The sequence below is a fragment of the Anopheles moucheti genome, chromosome 2 (assembly GCF_943734755.1).
Source record: "Anopheles moucheti chromosome 2, idAnoMoucSN_F20_07, whole genome shotgun sequence".
NCBI classification, from domain to species: Eukaryota; Metazoa; Arthropoda; class Insecta; order Diptera; family Culicidae; genus Anopheles; species Anopheles moucheti.
This window is the reverse complement of record NC_069140.1, coordinates 27,675,595-27,693,214: the sequence shown is the minus strand read 5'-3', so window position 1 is coordinate 27,693,214 and position 17,620 is coordinate 27,675,595. Positions and strand designations below refer to the sequence as shown.

At 46.8% G+C, this 17,620-nt stretch overlaps 1 protein-coding gene across 1 annotated transcript; it reads left to right on the top strand.

Annotated features, from left to right (window-relative positions):
- Window positions 1–1,477: 1,477 nt before the first annotated feature.
- LOC128299476 (polyhomeotic-proximal chromatin protein-like) lies at window positions 1,478–12,148 on the top strand. Its single transcript, XM_053035457.1, has 7 exons — window positions 1,478–1,485; window positions 2,105–3,936; window positions 4,008–4,506; window positions 4,570–4,738; window positions 4,812–6,195; window positions 9,406–10,167; window positions 10,267–12,148. Exons 1-7 carry the CDS (start codon window positions 1,478–1,480, stop codon window positions 11,184–11,186), a joined length of 5,574 nt encoding a protein of 1,857 aa, XP_052891417.1. The 3' UTR covers window positions 11,187–12,148.
- Window positions 12,149–17,620: the final 5,472 nt, after the last annotated feature.

The window sequence follows — 17,620 nt, the reverse complement described above, 5'->3', positions numbered from 1 at the left end:
TTGGCCAACGCAGGGTTGTATGATTAGTTTATCAGGACATCTGGACATCCTTTGGATGTGTTGCATCAAGGTTGGTATTTGTACGGAGGTTTTGTGGAATTTATACACGATGTGGTACAACTGTGGATTTTACGTTCTGCCTGTGTGGACATCTCTAGCTACAGAAGGTGTTTTGTGTGGTTTTTTCATCACATTATGTTTATATGCTTTAATGTTGACGTTTCTATCATCTTTAAGTTATGTTGTAAAGTTAGAACTATTGAATATTGCAATGAAATTGCTGCATTACCTTTAACATAATATTAAACAATAGACCAAGTGTTTAGAGGAGGAAATAATAGATTTGAAATAAGTAAATAAAAACAGCAATTTAAACATCAATAATCCAATCCTTTTTCGTAGGATTTCCAAAATTTGTGATTCCCAACACACGTTTGATCAGTTCTCGTCTGGCACGGACAGGTTAACTTGTCTGACATGAACTGACATGAACTGTGTCCATGACAAAACGTTGCTTATTGTGTCTTTTTTGTTTCGTGAACATTTAGCAATAAAACCAAATGGAACATAAAGATCCTCGCATAGGTTATAGAAGCTGCAACGAACTGCAGTCTGGAAAGTTATGTTTGCTTTCCAGTTGTTTGCTTTGCCCAGATGTTTCGGCTTTAGCCCCCGTGTGATGGTTTGCTGGCATTGCAAAAGAGATCCACAGGTTCGATTGTTTCGTTTCTCTATAAATCTCACATAAAAAGGTAATCCAAAAATCGACAAACCATGAGTAAAAGGTCGAATACAGAAAGAGAACACCGGCTTCCTACACGCGGTCATTCGTGTAGGACATCTAGCTGAAAATGTTTGTTTGTTCGCTGTACGACTAATGACAGAATTGTCTGGACTTTGTTTACCGTGCCATGTTATAAATTAGTGAACATTTTGTTGTAGTTGAGAGTGAGTCCATCTTCTTTTCGAATCTTCTGCTGCTCTATCTCTTCAATCCTACCAACCTGTTGAATGGTTATTATTGCAGACTGATACGATTGTTGCGCTCCGACCGCCGAATTCCGTCTTATGAAATTCCCCACCTTAAGGCTTTAAAAAAATATTTCTTGTTCGCTTCCATTTTTCCGCTTTCCCAAACCGGATTGAAAGGTTGGTGAATGGTAGGAGTAAGTAGTTTGGAAAATTCTGTTTTCATTGCTTCCGGTTCTGGTATGTACGAGAAGCAACAGATGAGGGTTAAAGATAAAAATTGATTCGATTTGATGCGGTTTTATGATATTGTGAGAAATTTATGTGTCTGTACTCTCGATGTCGTCCTTCTGATCGATATCGAAGATTGATTTGTTTTTTCTTCTTTAATATTCATCAAACAACCTTATGCAGAATGAGCAGGAGTTTCTCCTAAATATGCGATAGTACATTTACATTTAATGCTTTAGGAAAGTGGATGGAAGGCAGGACATTTCCATCTCACACGATGAAGCAGTACTAATATTACCTATACGAGGAGCCGCGGACCGACACTCTCTTGTGAATTTACCACTACTCTTCCTGTTAGTTCTTGATTGCAATCGGGAATCTATCCGTAAACGTGTATAGGTAAGCCGAACGCATGAAATCGTGCTCCTACTCCTCTTCGCTAGTGTCCTGCACTGAGCCCTGTATTTTGTACTGCCTTGTGAGGTTCTCGTGGGTGGTAAAATGTATAAAAGCTCCCAATAACTTCGTTTCATTAAAATGAGATGAGCTGCAATCCGATTACGGAATGCTTCCTGTTTTTTTTTGCGTCAGGAAAAAATGCGGACGATATTCCTTTCCTTTAAAGGAACTCATGGAACCCCAAAGTGCACGGATCATCAGTCGAGTACGTTCGTAATTCATATGCTGTAAAATTGTATTTTGGCTTCTCGTACATCTTCTTGAAGGATTTCTTCTCGAAGTGTGCTTGAAGATATATTACGGAATATTTAATAATTTCTAGATGGTTTTCTAATTGTAATTGAATAACTTTCTTCCGTCTACTTTGTAATGTATTTAATCGTACCACATGCACTCATGCGACTAACAATTTCTTTCATTATTTTATGTTTTTTTCTCTCTACAGATCTGAACACTACGACAATCTCAAACGGCAGCAGCAAAGGCAACAGCAACAAAAACAGCATTTACTGGTGCATAAGTTACATCCTATAAAACCTCAAACCCAAACCACCACCAGCGAAGACAGCAGTCTCGTGCGAGTTGGGTACGCGAACAGCGTGAACTCAGCTGCAGTCAGCGGTGCAAGGCAGCAGCAGATATTAAGCGATTCAAGTAATAGTGCTACCATTGTCACTATTGAACTGCCCTGGAATCCGATTATAAAGGCTGGAGCGCAATCACCTGCGGCCGCTTGTACTGCACCGAGTGCCCTTTCGCCGCTACAATCGATAACGTCCGTCGGATCGGGTCCGGGTGCTGGCAGTGAACAGAACAGCTCCCAGCTGCCAGTGGTACGGTTGCAAACGACACCATCGTCTACCCTGCGCACGATCAACGGGACGACCACGATCGTCCTGACGGGCAGTGGCACAGTACCACCCGCGAACAGTAACGATCGATCGTCACTGAAGTGTTTGGAAACGCTTGCCGAGAAGGCGGGTATCACGTTTGACGAACCGTACGACTTCCTTCCCGACACGCTGGAGAAATCCCAGAGCCCGGCGCAGGTGGCGCAACAGGCCACGGTGCCACTGCACCTCGCCCAGGAGCAACTACTGCAGTATCATCAAATTCAGGCGTACGGTGGCACGATCCAGGTGAAGCAGGAGTACACACCAACACCGACCGGTCAACCCGGAACGGCCGGCGTTGATCATCAGCAGCAACAGCAGCAACAAATTCAGCAGCAGCAGCAGCAACAACAGCAACAGGCTCAGCAACAGCAGCAGCAAGCTCAGCAGCAACAGATGCAGGTCCTGGCGGAAGCAAGCGGCGTGGCACCGTCCCAAAGCCCACACCATGCCCAAACACTGCAGCAGCAGGCCGCCCAGCAGCAGCAGCAGCAGCAGTCGGCAGCGGCGGCCGCGGCAGCCCTGAACACAATGTCACCGCTACAAGCGATGACCACGGGGCAGCAGCTTTCGTCCACTGATTGGCCGCACGGCCGTATGGTCGTGCAGCAGCCGATCTCGAACGCACAATACCTCCAGCAACTGTACGGCACGCAGCCGATCGTGTTCCCACCGCTGGGAGGTCAGCAGCAGTTTCAACTGATCACTGCCTCCAAACCGTTCCAAGGCACACCGCAGATGCTGACGACGACCACCGGCAAACAGGTGATCGGTACAACCGGTGCGGGCAACTTCAACGGTCCATTCACATTCTTCTCACCGGTCAATGTGGTTAACACGCAGCCCCAGGCCCAAGCGCAAAACTTACTTCCTGCACTCAGTGCGACCGCTGCACAGTCCGCGGTGGCCGCTGCAACTGGTGCAACCGGCAACAAAGCGGGCACTACCCATCAGCAGGACATGCAAAAAGCGCTACAGAATGCTGTCGCTGCAGCCTCGGTCGCTGGTGCCACATCGGGCCAGAAGGTTCAGCTGCAGAAGCTTGGCACGGCGGCAGGATTAACCGGTGCGGCTGGAACGGCGCAGCAGCAGAATTTAGCCGCACTGACACAGCAGCAAGCGGCAGCCGCAGCTGGACAGCAGTGCGTTCAGGTGTCTCAAGCACCGATGCAAACGGCACAACTGCTCAGTCCGCTGCAGCAGCAAGGCCAGCAAATGCAGTTCTCCACCCAGTGGCCACTATCGGGGCAAATTTGGTCCACACCGAACGGGCTTGTGGCGTCGAATCCGATCATCATTCGCGGTACAAATCCGGACGGTACGCCGAATGTGTTCTTTCCCAGTACGCAGCAAACACTGCAGCAGGCGCCACAGACCCATAATCGTAAGTTTTGGTTGTCCGGGTGTCTTTGTACCTCACAGCTAATTGACGTATTCTTTCTGCTTTATTCCTAGAACTTGCACTGCCCTGTACGATCACTCAGTCACCGCAGCAGGTGACCCAGCAGCAACAACAGGTGCAACAGCAGCAGCAATCAGGCGGCCAAACAAATGCTAATCAAGCTGCAGGAGTGTCCGTTGGACAGGGTGGACCACTCGGTGCCGCAACCGGCGGAGCCACACAATCCATAGGAACAGGCGGTACACTGCAGACGCAAAAAGCTCTCACCGGACCACTAGGCACGAAGCAAGGCCAAAGGCCCCAGATACTGCCCCAGGGTACGTCACCCATTCGTCCGTCCGTGTCGACACAAACGGCCCAAGCACAGCAGAGTCTGCTCAACAAAGCGGGCAACAAGATGCGCACGAAGCAACCGATAGTGCGTCCGTCGGGGCCGATCATTAAGACCGAGCTGGGCACTGGCACGACAACACCGCAAAAGCTTGGCCAAACTACTAGCCAACCGACGACACCTCAGCAGCAACTGCAGCAGGTTGTTACCAGCAGTGGAAAGTAAGTGAATTGTAATTGTTCTCGTCGACCACACGTTTACAAGTTTCCTTGTCTTTCTTTTAGAATGGTCCTAATGAACACAGGCACGGCGCTTAGTCCCGCGGTGCTCAATATGCCACTTTTGGGTGACAGTAAGCAGCAGCAACAGCAGCAGCTTCAGCTGCAACAGCACATCAAAACGGCCCAGCAGCAGCAGCAGACAAACAATCAACACATTTTGCTACAACAGCAGGTATGATGTTGAATACAGCTGTTCGAAACAACTTGTACTAACTTCTTGTGCATGCTTTTACTCGTTCCTACAGGCTATTTATCAACAGCAGATGATGCAACAGCAGCAGCAACAGCAACAAGCACAGCAGCAGCAAGCACAACAGGCTGCGGCCCAACAGCAACAGATACAACAGCTGCAGCAGCAAATCCTACAGCAGGCCGCCGTAGCGGGACAAGCAAACCAGGCACAGCTGCTTACGAATGCCGCTCAGCAGGGTCAACTGGTGCAGGCTGCAACGGCTGGTGGAGCGCAGCAGGGCAACATAGTGCACCAGCTCGTATTCCAACAGGGTCAACCGAATCAACCGGGCATGATGATCAACGTTTCCTCCGATGCGCTGTTGCAGCAGCAGCAAGTGCAACAGGCACAGCAACAGCAACAGGTTCAACAGCAACAGCAGCAGGTCCAGCAGCAGCAGGCCCAACAAAATGCTCTTCAAGCCCTGACCGGTCAACAGACGGTTGGTGGACAGGCTGGAAAGGGTGGCGCTGCTACCACAACGCAGATGATCATGGCGACCTCACTGGGACAGCCAGGTGGTGCTGATCGCACCACCATCGTATCGCAGGGTGGCCAGGCACTGCAGATTGATCGTAACCTGTTGCCAGTGTCCATCACCAGCATGGCGGGTAATCCGATTGTTGTCACGAGCAATGGCGCCACTATTTCGCCCATCCATCAAACGGCCAATCAATCGAACATAGCCACAACCAATGTTGTCGCAGCGGGTGCACTTCAGTCCACCCAACAGCACCACTCGCAGATACTGGTGTCCTCGATGCCTAACTCGGTGCATCAGAGTGGCCAGAATCCAATCGTTGCGATGACGTCACTGTCCGCCGCCCCGATGTCAGTCGCTTCGATCATCAGCTCGGGTACGATTCCATCGATTTCAGCCGGTGCCATAACGACAACCGCATCCCTCGGTCAGCAGCAGGCAACATTGGTAGCGTCGACTGGTGGTGCTACGAACGCGCTGCTAAACGCCGGCAAAGAGCAGGACCCGAAAGCGATCAGTGTAGCGATGCATCAGCTGCAGCAGCTTTCCACGCCTCAGAAACAGATCCAACAACAGCAATTGCTGGATAATATGAATGCTTTAGCAGCGGCAGCCAGCGGTACAATGCTCGGTAGTTCACCGATCGCTGGTGTAACTGTGGCTGGAATGACGTCACTGCCTGGCTCACCGGCCACCTCAACGGCGATGAGCATTATGAGCGCGGGAGGAAAGATTCCCACCTCAATGGCGCAGGGCGGTCTGATCGGTTCTCCGCAGGCGAACCTCGGTGGTGTAAAGTTGGGCGTGTTCCAGACGCAAGGCGCTCAACAGATTCAATCCGGCATCATCGGCGCACCGCTGGATGGGTCGGGAAAGGAAAAGTTGCCCGCAACGGCAGGCGGCACGGAAGCGAAAGGTAGGTTTAAAGTCTTTAGAAAGCTAGTTTCCAAGATAAGAAAACGCTATCTAGAAAGCAGGATGCTGTTGCTGCAATTGCAATTAAAAGGGACGTCATAAAGAGGGATGAGTTTATGACCATCATGTCGTGCAGGGTAGTGTGAATAATTGATTCCTAAGCACACTGGATATTAGGTAGCTCTGGAGTATTGGGGACATGTATACGAAAACCCAAAGCCTTTCTAAAGGAGAAATGTTAGTCTGTCACATTTATTGAAATGTTCGAAAGCCCTTTCTACGCACTAGCTATTTGTAAGCGCGTTCGTTTAGCGTGTCGCCGGCGTACGAGCATGGGATAAATTTCGCAAAGCCATTTTTTCTAATTCGCACACAACGCGCACACCTGCGTTGGTATGGGTTGTGGCTATGTGCTTGCCATTTTATTTCGCCGTGCGATGAACTCTTTTGGGGCGCCCCTTCAGACTCCCGCAAGCGAATGCGATTCGCCTCGCATTAAGAAGAAAGGGAACACACTAATCAAATGGCTGTGCGGCGATGTTGGTCCAGTGACTGAGAGACTGTAGCCACCGCAAGACAACCGGTGGTGAAGCTCTCGTGCGGCTTTTTCGAGTGTGAATAATTATTCGCTGGTCTCCCCAATATCCCTCACCTTCATTGCGCAAAAAAAAAAACGCAAGCGCGAGAGTGTGGCAACCGGCGGATTGATGGGTACGCGTCACCACAAAGCGAAAAAGGGGAAGAGGGGAAGGGGAGGGTCTTAAACGTCGTTTCGAAATCATCAACCAATTTAATGCGGAGGGACTGTGATGGTCATTTTCTGTCGGTTGCTGTTTAAAAATCCCAACCCGGCATTGTTTGCTGATGTTTGGCCGGTAGTGTTTTATGTGGTGCCAATTTTTGTTGCCAATCTGCAAATGAATTGAGAAACTGATCTTCTGAGAATCACCGGTACCCCCCAAACGCTTCGCAATAAGCGATCGTTAAAACAGCATAAATCGATCATATTTTTGTGATCATGCAAGACATTTATTGCCACGATCAAAAGGCTGCGGCTGTTGTGCTGCAGAAGTTGCTCACTCCCAGAGTCCCACCGTGCACCGGCATTCGTTTGTGTTTTGGGGGAACCGTTTCGGAAGTAGAACGGTTCGGTTTGGTGGTCGGTCACGCGGATTAGACAAACGTGCAAAAGCGAAAACATTGGCGGGGGGATGATGCAGAAGAGTATGTGTGCGAATGTGTGCAAGGGTTGCCGGTGGTGTTGTTGTTGGGGGTGGCATTTGATGAGCAGGCAGAAGAGGGTAGTTTTGTGTGCGGCTCAGCATTCATAAGCACACACAAACACACACACACACACACACGCACACGCAAACAGAAACACTCGCGCGGAAAGTCAATACCGCGGTGAGGAGAGCGCAGTTAAAGGAAAATCCATGTGTGTTAGTTCCGTTTGTTGGCGCTTGTTGAACTTGACATTCGCTGGAATCGGCAAGCGAGCGTCAGTTGTACGCTAGTGGCCAATGTTGTTTCGTGTTTCGCACTTTGGTCGCACATATTTTTATCTTGTTCGTGTTGTGCAGTTTGGTTTGTTGTTTTTTTTTTTCTGTTGTGCTCCGGGAAGGATTTAGATAGCGTTCCGGCACACCGGCAGACGGTGTTATCACAGACGCAAAGTGTGCACCATCACCGGGGGCAGTTTGATAAGCCACAGCCGAACCCCCACATTCGCTGTGTTTTGGTTTTGATTTGATTCGGTGTATCCTTTTTGTTTTTTTTTTAAAAAAAAGCGTGGTGCGATTAATTTCTGACCGCCCGTACCGAGCGTTCAGGCGTGTGCGGATATTTCAAGGCCACCCTCGGCTTGTGTACACCGGTCGATGTTGCATCGAATGACACAGTGATCGATATAATATATTGAGCATTATCGCGTAGCCCCCGGGGAGGGTGGACGTCCTGCGTATGGTGTTTGCGGAGTGATGCGAAAGTGAGTGTGCGTCGTGTGTGTACGGTAATAGTACAAGCATGGGAAATGTGGTAGTGCATCACGCTACTACTACCATACCATCGCTATTGTGTGCGTGAGTGTTTGGCACAGTTTTCTAAGGGAAGGGGGTGAGTGTGGTGTAGTTCGGTGAAGCACAGTCATCCCCCTACCCCCCACCACCGCAGCACGTGTCCGCTTTGGAAAACGGTGTTTTGGGGGTGGTAAGGGGTTTAAAGGGAAAGAAGATGAATCATGGTAGGCATTGCCGTTGACAGTTGATTGCAGTTTGTGCTTCCCAGTTAGGCGCTACTACACCTGCTCGAGCATAGAGGGTAATGTTTTTTTTTTTTACAAAACAAAACTCTTCAATGCAAGAAGAGCATGACGTCAGTAAACAATGTAAAATGTGCAATTTTTTCCATGGCAGCGCGTACAGAAGCGACTGACATTTGGTGTCGAGTTTTTTTAGAACGAAAATAACAGTGTTTGGTGGTGTGAGCACGGTGTGTATACACGTGTAGGGTGCAATGTTTTGATTTTTTAAACATCATAAAAACAACTTTGTGTGTGTGTTCTTGCTACAAAAGTCCGATGCCGAAACGCCGGACATAACGGTGAACCATTCTACATGGGCCGCCAAAACCGTTGTGTCAATAGTGAGCTTTGATCAGAGTGTTAATTGACCTAAAATCTATCAATTTTCACAGTGAATGTTTTTTGAGCTTGAGCTTGTTGCAATTTTATAGATCTCTTACGCTAGTTACTCGAATATGAATGTTTCATGATGCTTCTTTAGTGATAACAGTATGTGAATTACGACAATTTGGGGTACGATGTAAAGTAGAGATTGTTTGAGATTTTTTTAAATGTGAAAAGTCTCTTGAAAATTCTTACTAAAGTCAACAACGGTTTGAAATGGCTCTAAATATGGAGATTGATTGGAAAATTGAGTTCTACAGTAGACTCATACTACGGGAATAATACGTTTTTTTCTCTATATTTATGTATAGCGTTTAGCTTAGAACGTTTTTGAAATGTGATATAAAAAATTGGGATTTAAATTTCACGCAACAGTCACTTGCATAGATTCTGATGTTGTTTCAAATATAAATACTGTTATGAATCACTGAACAATACTAAATTCCGCACCTTTCCATGCCTTAGTATCATCTTTTAATCGTATATTCAGAAATAGTTTCTAATCACACCTTTGTTTATTTATTTTAGATTTGGACCAATCAACGACGACAACTGCCGCCGGTGCACTTGCCACGGATAGCGCATCCGATGGGCAAATGAACGGTACCGCTAGTACTCCGATGGACACAACACCCGCACCCGGTACCGGAACAACGGTGACCAATTCAAACGGATCCAGCACCGATGCATCGAATCCACTGTCATCGCTTGCCGCAGCCGTATCTGCAGCCACGGCACTATCTGCCTCTGCCTCGCCCACAACTGTGAGCACTGGCGCAACAGTGACCCAAAATTCATCAGCAGCAGCTACTGCTCCAGCAACGGGCTCAGTAGATGATGCGACAAAAGATTTCAGTGCAGCAACGTCGACGGTATCATCGGCAACCTCTACCACCGCTACCACGACGATGACGACCGGTGCATCGAGCACCGCAACCTCCGCGGCTACATCATCCACAATGCCTACGACAGCGATCGCAACGGTTACGGGCACGTCAGCAATACCGGTCAGCAACATCGGCTCCAATGGTATGCTCTCCACGAACGGAAGTGTGTCTTCCTCCGGTTCGATTGCAACGTCTTGCGTTACAACTCCATCCACCGGTTCGAACGGCGGATTGCCACCGAAGACGGGAAGTAGCGCAGATAAGGGAGATATTCCAAAGGCGACGATCAAACCGAATGTGCTGACGCACGTGATCGAGGGTTTCGTCATACAGGAAGCGAATGAACCGTTTGCCGTACAGCGACAACGATACCCGGAGCGGGACAACTCTGACGAACCACCGAGTAAGTATACGTTGGATTTGTTACGAGACACTCAGAGGGATCTCAGTTAAGTTAACTATTGTTTTTCTAATCGATGTTTTATGTCTCGTCTTTCCCTAGAAAAACGCTCTACGAACGAAGGAAATAGTCCCCTTTCGCCATCGAATCAAAGCGGTGATACGGGCAACTGTGAGGTTTGTGGCAAGGCGGAAATACGCAGCAAGATGAAGCGGAAACGATTCTGCAGTGCGTCGTGTGCTCGCTCAGCTAAACAAGGCTCTCCGGATCAGATAGCCTCTTCCGTTCAGAACGGTGGAACTGGAATACCGATGTCAACTGCACCTTCCACAACACCAACCACCGTAGCGACGACGGTAGATCCGTCGATCGTTGGCTCTATGAACGGTATGCTTGGTACCGCATCCAACCCATCGGGCGTCGTGGTGCCAGGTGTCGATCCATCGCTCGGTACACTTCCGCTCGGAGCGCTAGCACCAACGCCGATATTAAATCCTGCCATCGGAGGAGTGCTACCAAACATTAAGCTGGATTTGGACCAACAACAGATGCAGGCCGCCGGAGTACTACCAATGGGTACGCTGGCACAACAGCAACAGCTGTTACAACTGCAACAGCAAACGGGGTTACTTCAACCGGCTGCAACCGGTATGGGACAAGGGGAACCAACGTCGACCATGCTGATAACGGACGTAAAGTCAGCATCCGTGACACCGGTGGCAGTAGCAGCTGCTGCTGCAGCCGCCGCTGGCGCTGCCAATAGCGATGAAGGATCGTCCATACTGCGATGGTCTGTCCAGGACGTGTACGAGTTTATTCGGGGGCTTCCTGGCTGTGCGGATTATGCGGAAGATTTCGTTAACCAGGAAATCGATGGACAGGCACTGTTGCTGCTGAAAGAAAATCATCTCGTCAGTACGATGGACATGAAGCTTGGGCCGGCACTAAAAATCGTGGCGCGAGTAAACCTCATGAAGGCAGCCGTCGCTCCAACGGAAGGGCAACCACAGCCCGTTCCGTAAGCTCTCTTGATGCAATCGTGTTGCATCGTTACAAAAATGTAAATACAGCATGTAAAATGCAAATATTGCACGTTCGCAAAATGATCTTTACTAGATACTGTGAGAAGAGAAATAAGGAATCATACACATGAAGAAACACTGGAAAAGGAAAAAAGGTCGTGTCAGCATTATATAGTTTGGAAAATCAAAACGATTAATTTATTATATCCATCTTACATACTCGTTGTTTCGCTATATAAATATTTTCCATCCTTTTTTGTTTTGTTGTGCAACACCTGTCGCCACTAATAGAACTGATTAGACTTTTCGTTAAGAAATAGCACATACGGAAAAAAAACGTAGCAGCTAAGTTAAGGTATCATAGAAATGATATAGCATTTAATGTAACAGCAACCATATAGAATAGAACAATGCAGCGATTGTAATGTCACATTCAGAATCATTTGGATTTCTCTCAGTAAACTGAATTTCAAAGAAAATCTTTATAGTATGATGTAAATACCTAGCTAGATTAAAGATAACATACACATTGATGTATTATGATATGAATAGAATACGGAAGATCCTGGAAAATTACCAGAATGTGAAGGAACTTTGCAGATGACAAATAAGTAAAAAAATGTTTCTTGAGTATGTCTTGCATCAGGTGTTTTCTAGTACTAATCTGGCCAATTGAGAAAAACTAGCAGTTTTGTATGAGCAACAAATTCGCAGGAGATTAGAACTCGTGAACATAATTTCATTTTAGCGAGCGCGTCTGTGTTCATCCGAGCGAAGGGCAGCAAAGCAGTGTCTCCAGAGTATTTATCATTGGGCGTTGTAATTTGCTAAACCGAAAATTCTTCCGTGTAGACGTACGGAGAGCATAACAGCCCTTGTAACTGACGCGTATGACTGCATTGCGTGCTAATAAGGAGTAAAAAAGAATATTCTTTTTCGCAGTGTACATTTTTAGAGATAATGGGAGTAAAAAATATACATATGTAAGGAACATTTTTAAAACAAACGCTTCCAACGGTTTTTTTTGTTCCGTATTAGTACAATGGAAAGAACATTGCGTGCCGGATGCTTTGGTTGTAAAACGTTGTTCATCAGGGTAAATATCTTACACAGTTTTGTAAAATTGTGTAGTTTTAAATGAACGTTTTATACGATTGCAATCAAACGATTTATGCTGCGATTTATACCTCAGTAAATATCATATATTAGAGTAAATATCAACACTTTCAGTCGTGCAGGTGGACGCAGTTTACTGATCTGTTTCTATGGGTTTTGCACACTACCATTGTCTGAAGATCGCAAAATGTCGTGTGGTGTCCATAGTTATCGTGTGTCGTAAGTGCAAAAACAGGTCAGGCCAGGAAGATGCACAATTTAGCGGTTAATGAGCATCGAATGGACAGTGCAAAACTCAAGTAATATTTAGAATTTATTATGTTCTAGCAAACAGGACATAGATCACACACACTACGATTCGACCGGCTATCCTCCTATCGCTAGTGCTGTTCTCTCTACAACACTCTGCCCAGTGGAGGATCACTCCCCTTGGAGATCCAGGGCAGAATTATAAATGGGGCCTCTAATTTAAAAAACGTTTACGTTTATTTACTTTCATAGTTAGTTGTCAGTGCACATACCCATATATATCCATAAATTCAATTTCTTTGGTGGCCGGAATGTGAGAATTAAGGTTTATAAAAGAACATTCCTCTCACATTCCTATCAAACGCATTAGAGTGAAGGGGGAAAAGGCAAAACGGATCCTGCATCTCTTTCCTATTTTGCGCCGTTCCGTCCGTCGAAAACGCTTCAGAAACGATGGAATTTTTGGTTTCCAACACCAAGAGAGCATAATCAATGAAGAGGTAGCACAAATTTCCGTACCATGTGGTAGCATTTCATTTAGCTGTACCCTTCCCTCTAGTGATCATAGCGCTTGATCCGTCCACTGATCTTTCCTCTTTTTCCGTTCGTCCAAACAGCACAGAGCGTACCATAACTATACACAAGTTTGTTTTTATGCAAATAATAATGTGGAATATTTATGGAATATATTTATATATGGAATCCTTTCAAACCCCCGGACATTCCAGGACGACATGAGATATAATTATTGCGAAATAATTGAACAATAAGCAATGAATAATGTCTTCGGAAATAGTGGCACTCCATGTTTCCTACTCCTAATAATTAAAAAACAGAACTGCTGTACAGTTATGATACGCACTGTAGGAACTGGATGGATGAAACGAGACGGAGGATTATCCCCACAGTAGGTGAGCTATTTACTCTATCGATCGCTCTCCGGAGAGGGCCCTTGTTTGATAGTATGTGTAACTAATAGCCAATCGTAGAAGATCTCTAATTGATCAATAGCATCACAGTGACTGATAACGTGAGCAAACGGCATGTACAAACATGGCGGATCCTTGTGCGGATCAGATTGATGTTATCTCCTTTCGTGGATGCTCTCTTGGTGTCAGAAATCACAAAACCGGTCGCTTCTGGCGTGTCCGATCGCACATGCGCGGAGACTTCGACGAAAGGAAAAGCGCTTACAAATAATATGCAATGGCGACTGAGATGACCGTGTGCTCCTCTAGCTGTTGTAAGCTGGACACTAAACACTAACGGTGATTAATTCGTTCCATTTTGCTCTCTATTGTCCCCCAACAAAGATTGTTATCAAGAAGAAGAATAACCATGTGGGAATGTGGGAATGTGGGAGGCAAACAGTACCGCGAGTCAATCTGCTGATTGATATGTGATATGTGATATTAACATCTATTGCACTGCTCTTTATCCGTATCGTCGTATGCTGAGCGGTGTCCACGTGCTTCGGGCACCGGCACAGCTCTGCTCGTCGGTATATTCATGCAAACTATATACTCAGCATAAAACTGCATGCAATTGTGAGGCGCGATCAGCATCTGCTGGTCTTCCTTCTAAACGCTTTTACGTACATACGTGTTTATATGAAGTATTTTGTGAACAGTGTTTTTGTGTGTTTAATAATAGTTTATTTAATAGTTCGATCTTCGGATTCGTGGTTGAGTAGAGAAAAGGGATCAACGGCAGATCAAACGGTGGACGGAGTAGATGGTCGCCTAGGGCCTCGCCGTGTTAGGGGCCCCAAGAAATGTGTGTAGTAGTAACAGGTGTATACATAGGCCCCCTCTCCAAAGATGATGATTCAAAGTGAGTTCAGGAACCCCTTTTTACTGCGCCTTTAGCTTTGCCTCATTTCAAGGACCTCAATGCCCCCCAATTCTTCGTTTTTAAAATTAGAGGCTCCATTTATAATTCCGCCCTGGGCCTCCAAGGGGAGTGATCCTCCACTACCTCTTGTGGTACCCTTCGAGGTCCCCTCTAGCATAAGAAGAGGGGTCCTATGTATACACACATTTACTATTAAACACATTTTTTGGGGCCCCTAACACGGCGCGGCCCTAAGCGATCGCCTACTCCGTCTACCGTTCGATCCGCCGCTGACTCTGCCTAATCGTATTTTGCGAAACATAAAGGTCCCGAAAAAACAGTGACTTCATGCCGAACAAATCGTTCCACAGTTACACACCGCCAGTTTGTGACATATAATGCAACGTTCCCAGCACGCGCGCACTACGTTGCGCCCCAAACCACGTTACCCGTCATCGGGGACATGTTCGGTAAAATGTTGCTGCAGCCGACCGGCCAACTGACACCCGGTAATGTTTTCCGTACGTCCGCGCACTAATGACGCCGTTGATTACGCAAATACGCGTACCGCGGATTTGGCCACTCGCTGGCACGGAATGACACCAAGCGTCGTAAACGCGCCGCGTAACCATTAACATGTGAGAACGGTTGTGGCGATGTGGCCAACGACACCGGAGTTTTCTATACGCGCATCTCCCTGTAGCAGTATTATGTTCGCGTGCAACAGCCGGAGAGGAGGGTCATCGTAGGGTCACGCTGCAAAACTATGCCGTGTAGGCAACGAGCAAAAGAGCCCGTGTCAAGAAGAAGCACACCTGCTGCTGTGAAGCCGCGACGACCCCCTGAAGAACAGTCTCCCCTGTTTGGAAGGAGGGGAGGGTGTGAGAATTGTGCAACCACACGGAACGAGGCGAATCGTTAATGTGGGTAGGGTGCAATCGACACCGGCCACAGTTCTGGCGACTGGATAGGCTTCCCCGGTAGGACCGGTGGACATCTTGATGGGAAACAGTGCGTCCAACTTTCAGCCGAGTCCAAAGCCAAAGAGATCTAGTGGAGGTAATAATTGGTGGTAGCCCCTAGGTAGGCCGAGGACCGGGCAAATATGTCTTGATTAGCATCGAATGGTTGAACCAACGGGGTGTGTAGGAGTTCTGGGAAGATCTGCGCTTCTAATCTCGGATGGTGTTCTGGAAAAAATACCCGATAATGGGTTAAAAAGAAGTGGCCAAAGAGTTTACTCCAGGTCGAACCGTAGCTGGGATACAGTGATTCCATTATTAAACCCTGCAAAAGGGACTACAGGGCAGTACGTTTTGCGGCTGAAAAAGGTCCATAATGTTGCGGTAATCTCATTGTGAACGATTTAGCAATGGTGTTCCCCGTGCTCCATCAATTTAAACGTTCGCTAATCGTGTGACTTACAAATATTGCCCAAAGTCCGACAACCTTTCCGTTCCCAGTGGAATCCCTACGGCTGTGAAACAGTTTCGTTAATTTGTAGCTCTTTCTGGTCGTAATGCGTTTCTTTATTTTGGAAACGGATGCCCCGTTCGTTTGGGTGTTTCGGGTGTGTTGGAGCCCTAAAATTGGCACTAAAACAAATGTCAGGATTGCAGGAAAAAAACAAACAAAACCGAAACAAAGCAACATCAATGCGCGCGATAGGAAACGGACATTTATTTCCCTTTCTCCCGCCGCTCTCGTTTCGTTGTGCGGTTTTTGCGGTAAAACAAGAGATCACGTACGATTTGGGAACCGTTTTTGCATGCGGGAAAATGAAACCCAACACGGGAACTGTCCGGAGGTTTACCAGGATGGCGCGGTAGGGAAATCGATGCGTTCGTCGTTCGGCCGGAGTAGTTCCTGTGTGAATTTGTCCAAATCTTAAATCCCATGCCGAGATTGCTCTACCCGAGTGTAGTTGCATGGGCTTTGGAATGGTGTGTGTGTGGGGGTGTGTTTGATTGTTCCAGAGTATACACACACACCCTCTGGTGGGAGAAATGTTCTGAATGGTTTCGTGTTTCTAGGGGATGCGTTTGAGCGCAGCAAGCGATGATTGATTGCTCGGGATAATAAGTGTCCGGCGGAAGACACGAGCCATTTCTCGAGCCTTGCCAAAAAAAAAAAAACCAGATCAATGACCCGCCCGCTCCCCCGGAGGATGGCTCCGTAGGTACGTACAAGAAATCACCGCAAGTGGCCAAAATATGCATGAAAGTTGTCCGGAACTTGACGAGGGTAGAAGTAAATTATGTAACCGTGTTCGTTGCCGATGTTTGTTGGTTGAAGTAAGGTAACTTCTTGCAATTTATTGATTTAAGCGTAAAAAGCTGAAAGCAAATGTTTGCGATGATTTCGCTAGCTATTTGGAAATTTATAGCAAACTTTAAAAATAGTACATAAATGATTGTGAAACTAAAGAAGCATGGGGTTCTCCAGTTGTTCATCCGTTACCCAAGAGAACTCACGCCAGAACCAATTGAATCGGTTGTATTTTGCAATTAAGCAGCACAACAATTCTTGCTTTTGCACTTTAATGATATGATAGCATACATCAGCATTCGGGAGAGATAAAAAGTTTGGACCTAGAAGACAGCTACGCTTCAGTCACTCAGTCTTCGTAGTCTTGGCTTGCTGCAGGAGTCCTCTAAACCGCTCACGGCCGGCCGGGCCTTTCTGGCGGACGTATCAACGCCATCAATTCATCGCAATTTGTGCCTACGACGTCTCCTCTGTCCATGTGTCCATGTGTAAAGTGTCTAAAAAATACATTAAATTACGATATTCTGAAGTGAAAAAACTCATAACGACACATGTAAACAACGGCGACCATCTTAAACATTCCCGGTTGCATACTGATATTGGCTTTTTGGTGGGATCAAATCCACGTTGCATATTGTGAGCCTTTGTAACGTTGATAAAATTATTGTAGAAGTAATAGAAGCAATGTCGTTCTGCTTCACGATAACAACTGGCAACAGGTGGTAAAAAATGGAACATTCTTCATTACCCCACATCAAAATTTTTGGGATCTTCCAATGCCTACTTGCTTAGGTTCAGTCTCAGTAACCTGGCCCGGAAAATAAGTGTTTTTGGTCGCACCAAAAGGTCAGAAAGTGAATAAATAATAGGGTTGCCTTAAAACCTGTAAATTCCGTTTAAGACCAGAGCAAAATTAATAAAGCTGAGCTAATAAAGAATTGCATTAGAAAGTCATAAAGTACCTGGTG

Excerpts from the sequence above, each read along its gene's own strand:
- LOC128299476 (XM_053035457.1), top strand. Across the intron at positions 4,739-4,811 it reads ACATTTTGCTACAACAGCAG|GCTATTTATCAACAGCAGAT; the intron begins GTATGATGTTGA and ends TCGTTCCTACAG. Across the intron at positions 10,168-10,266 it reads CAACTCTGACGAACCACCGA|AAAAACGCTCTACGAACGAA; the intron begins GTAAGTATACGT and ends GTCTTTCCCTAG.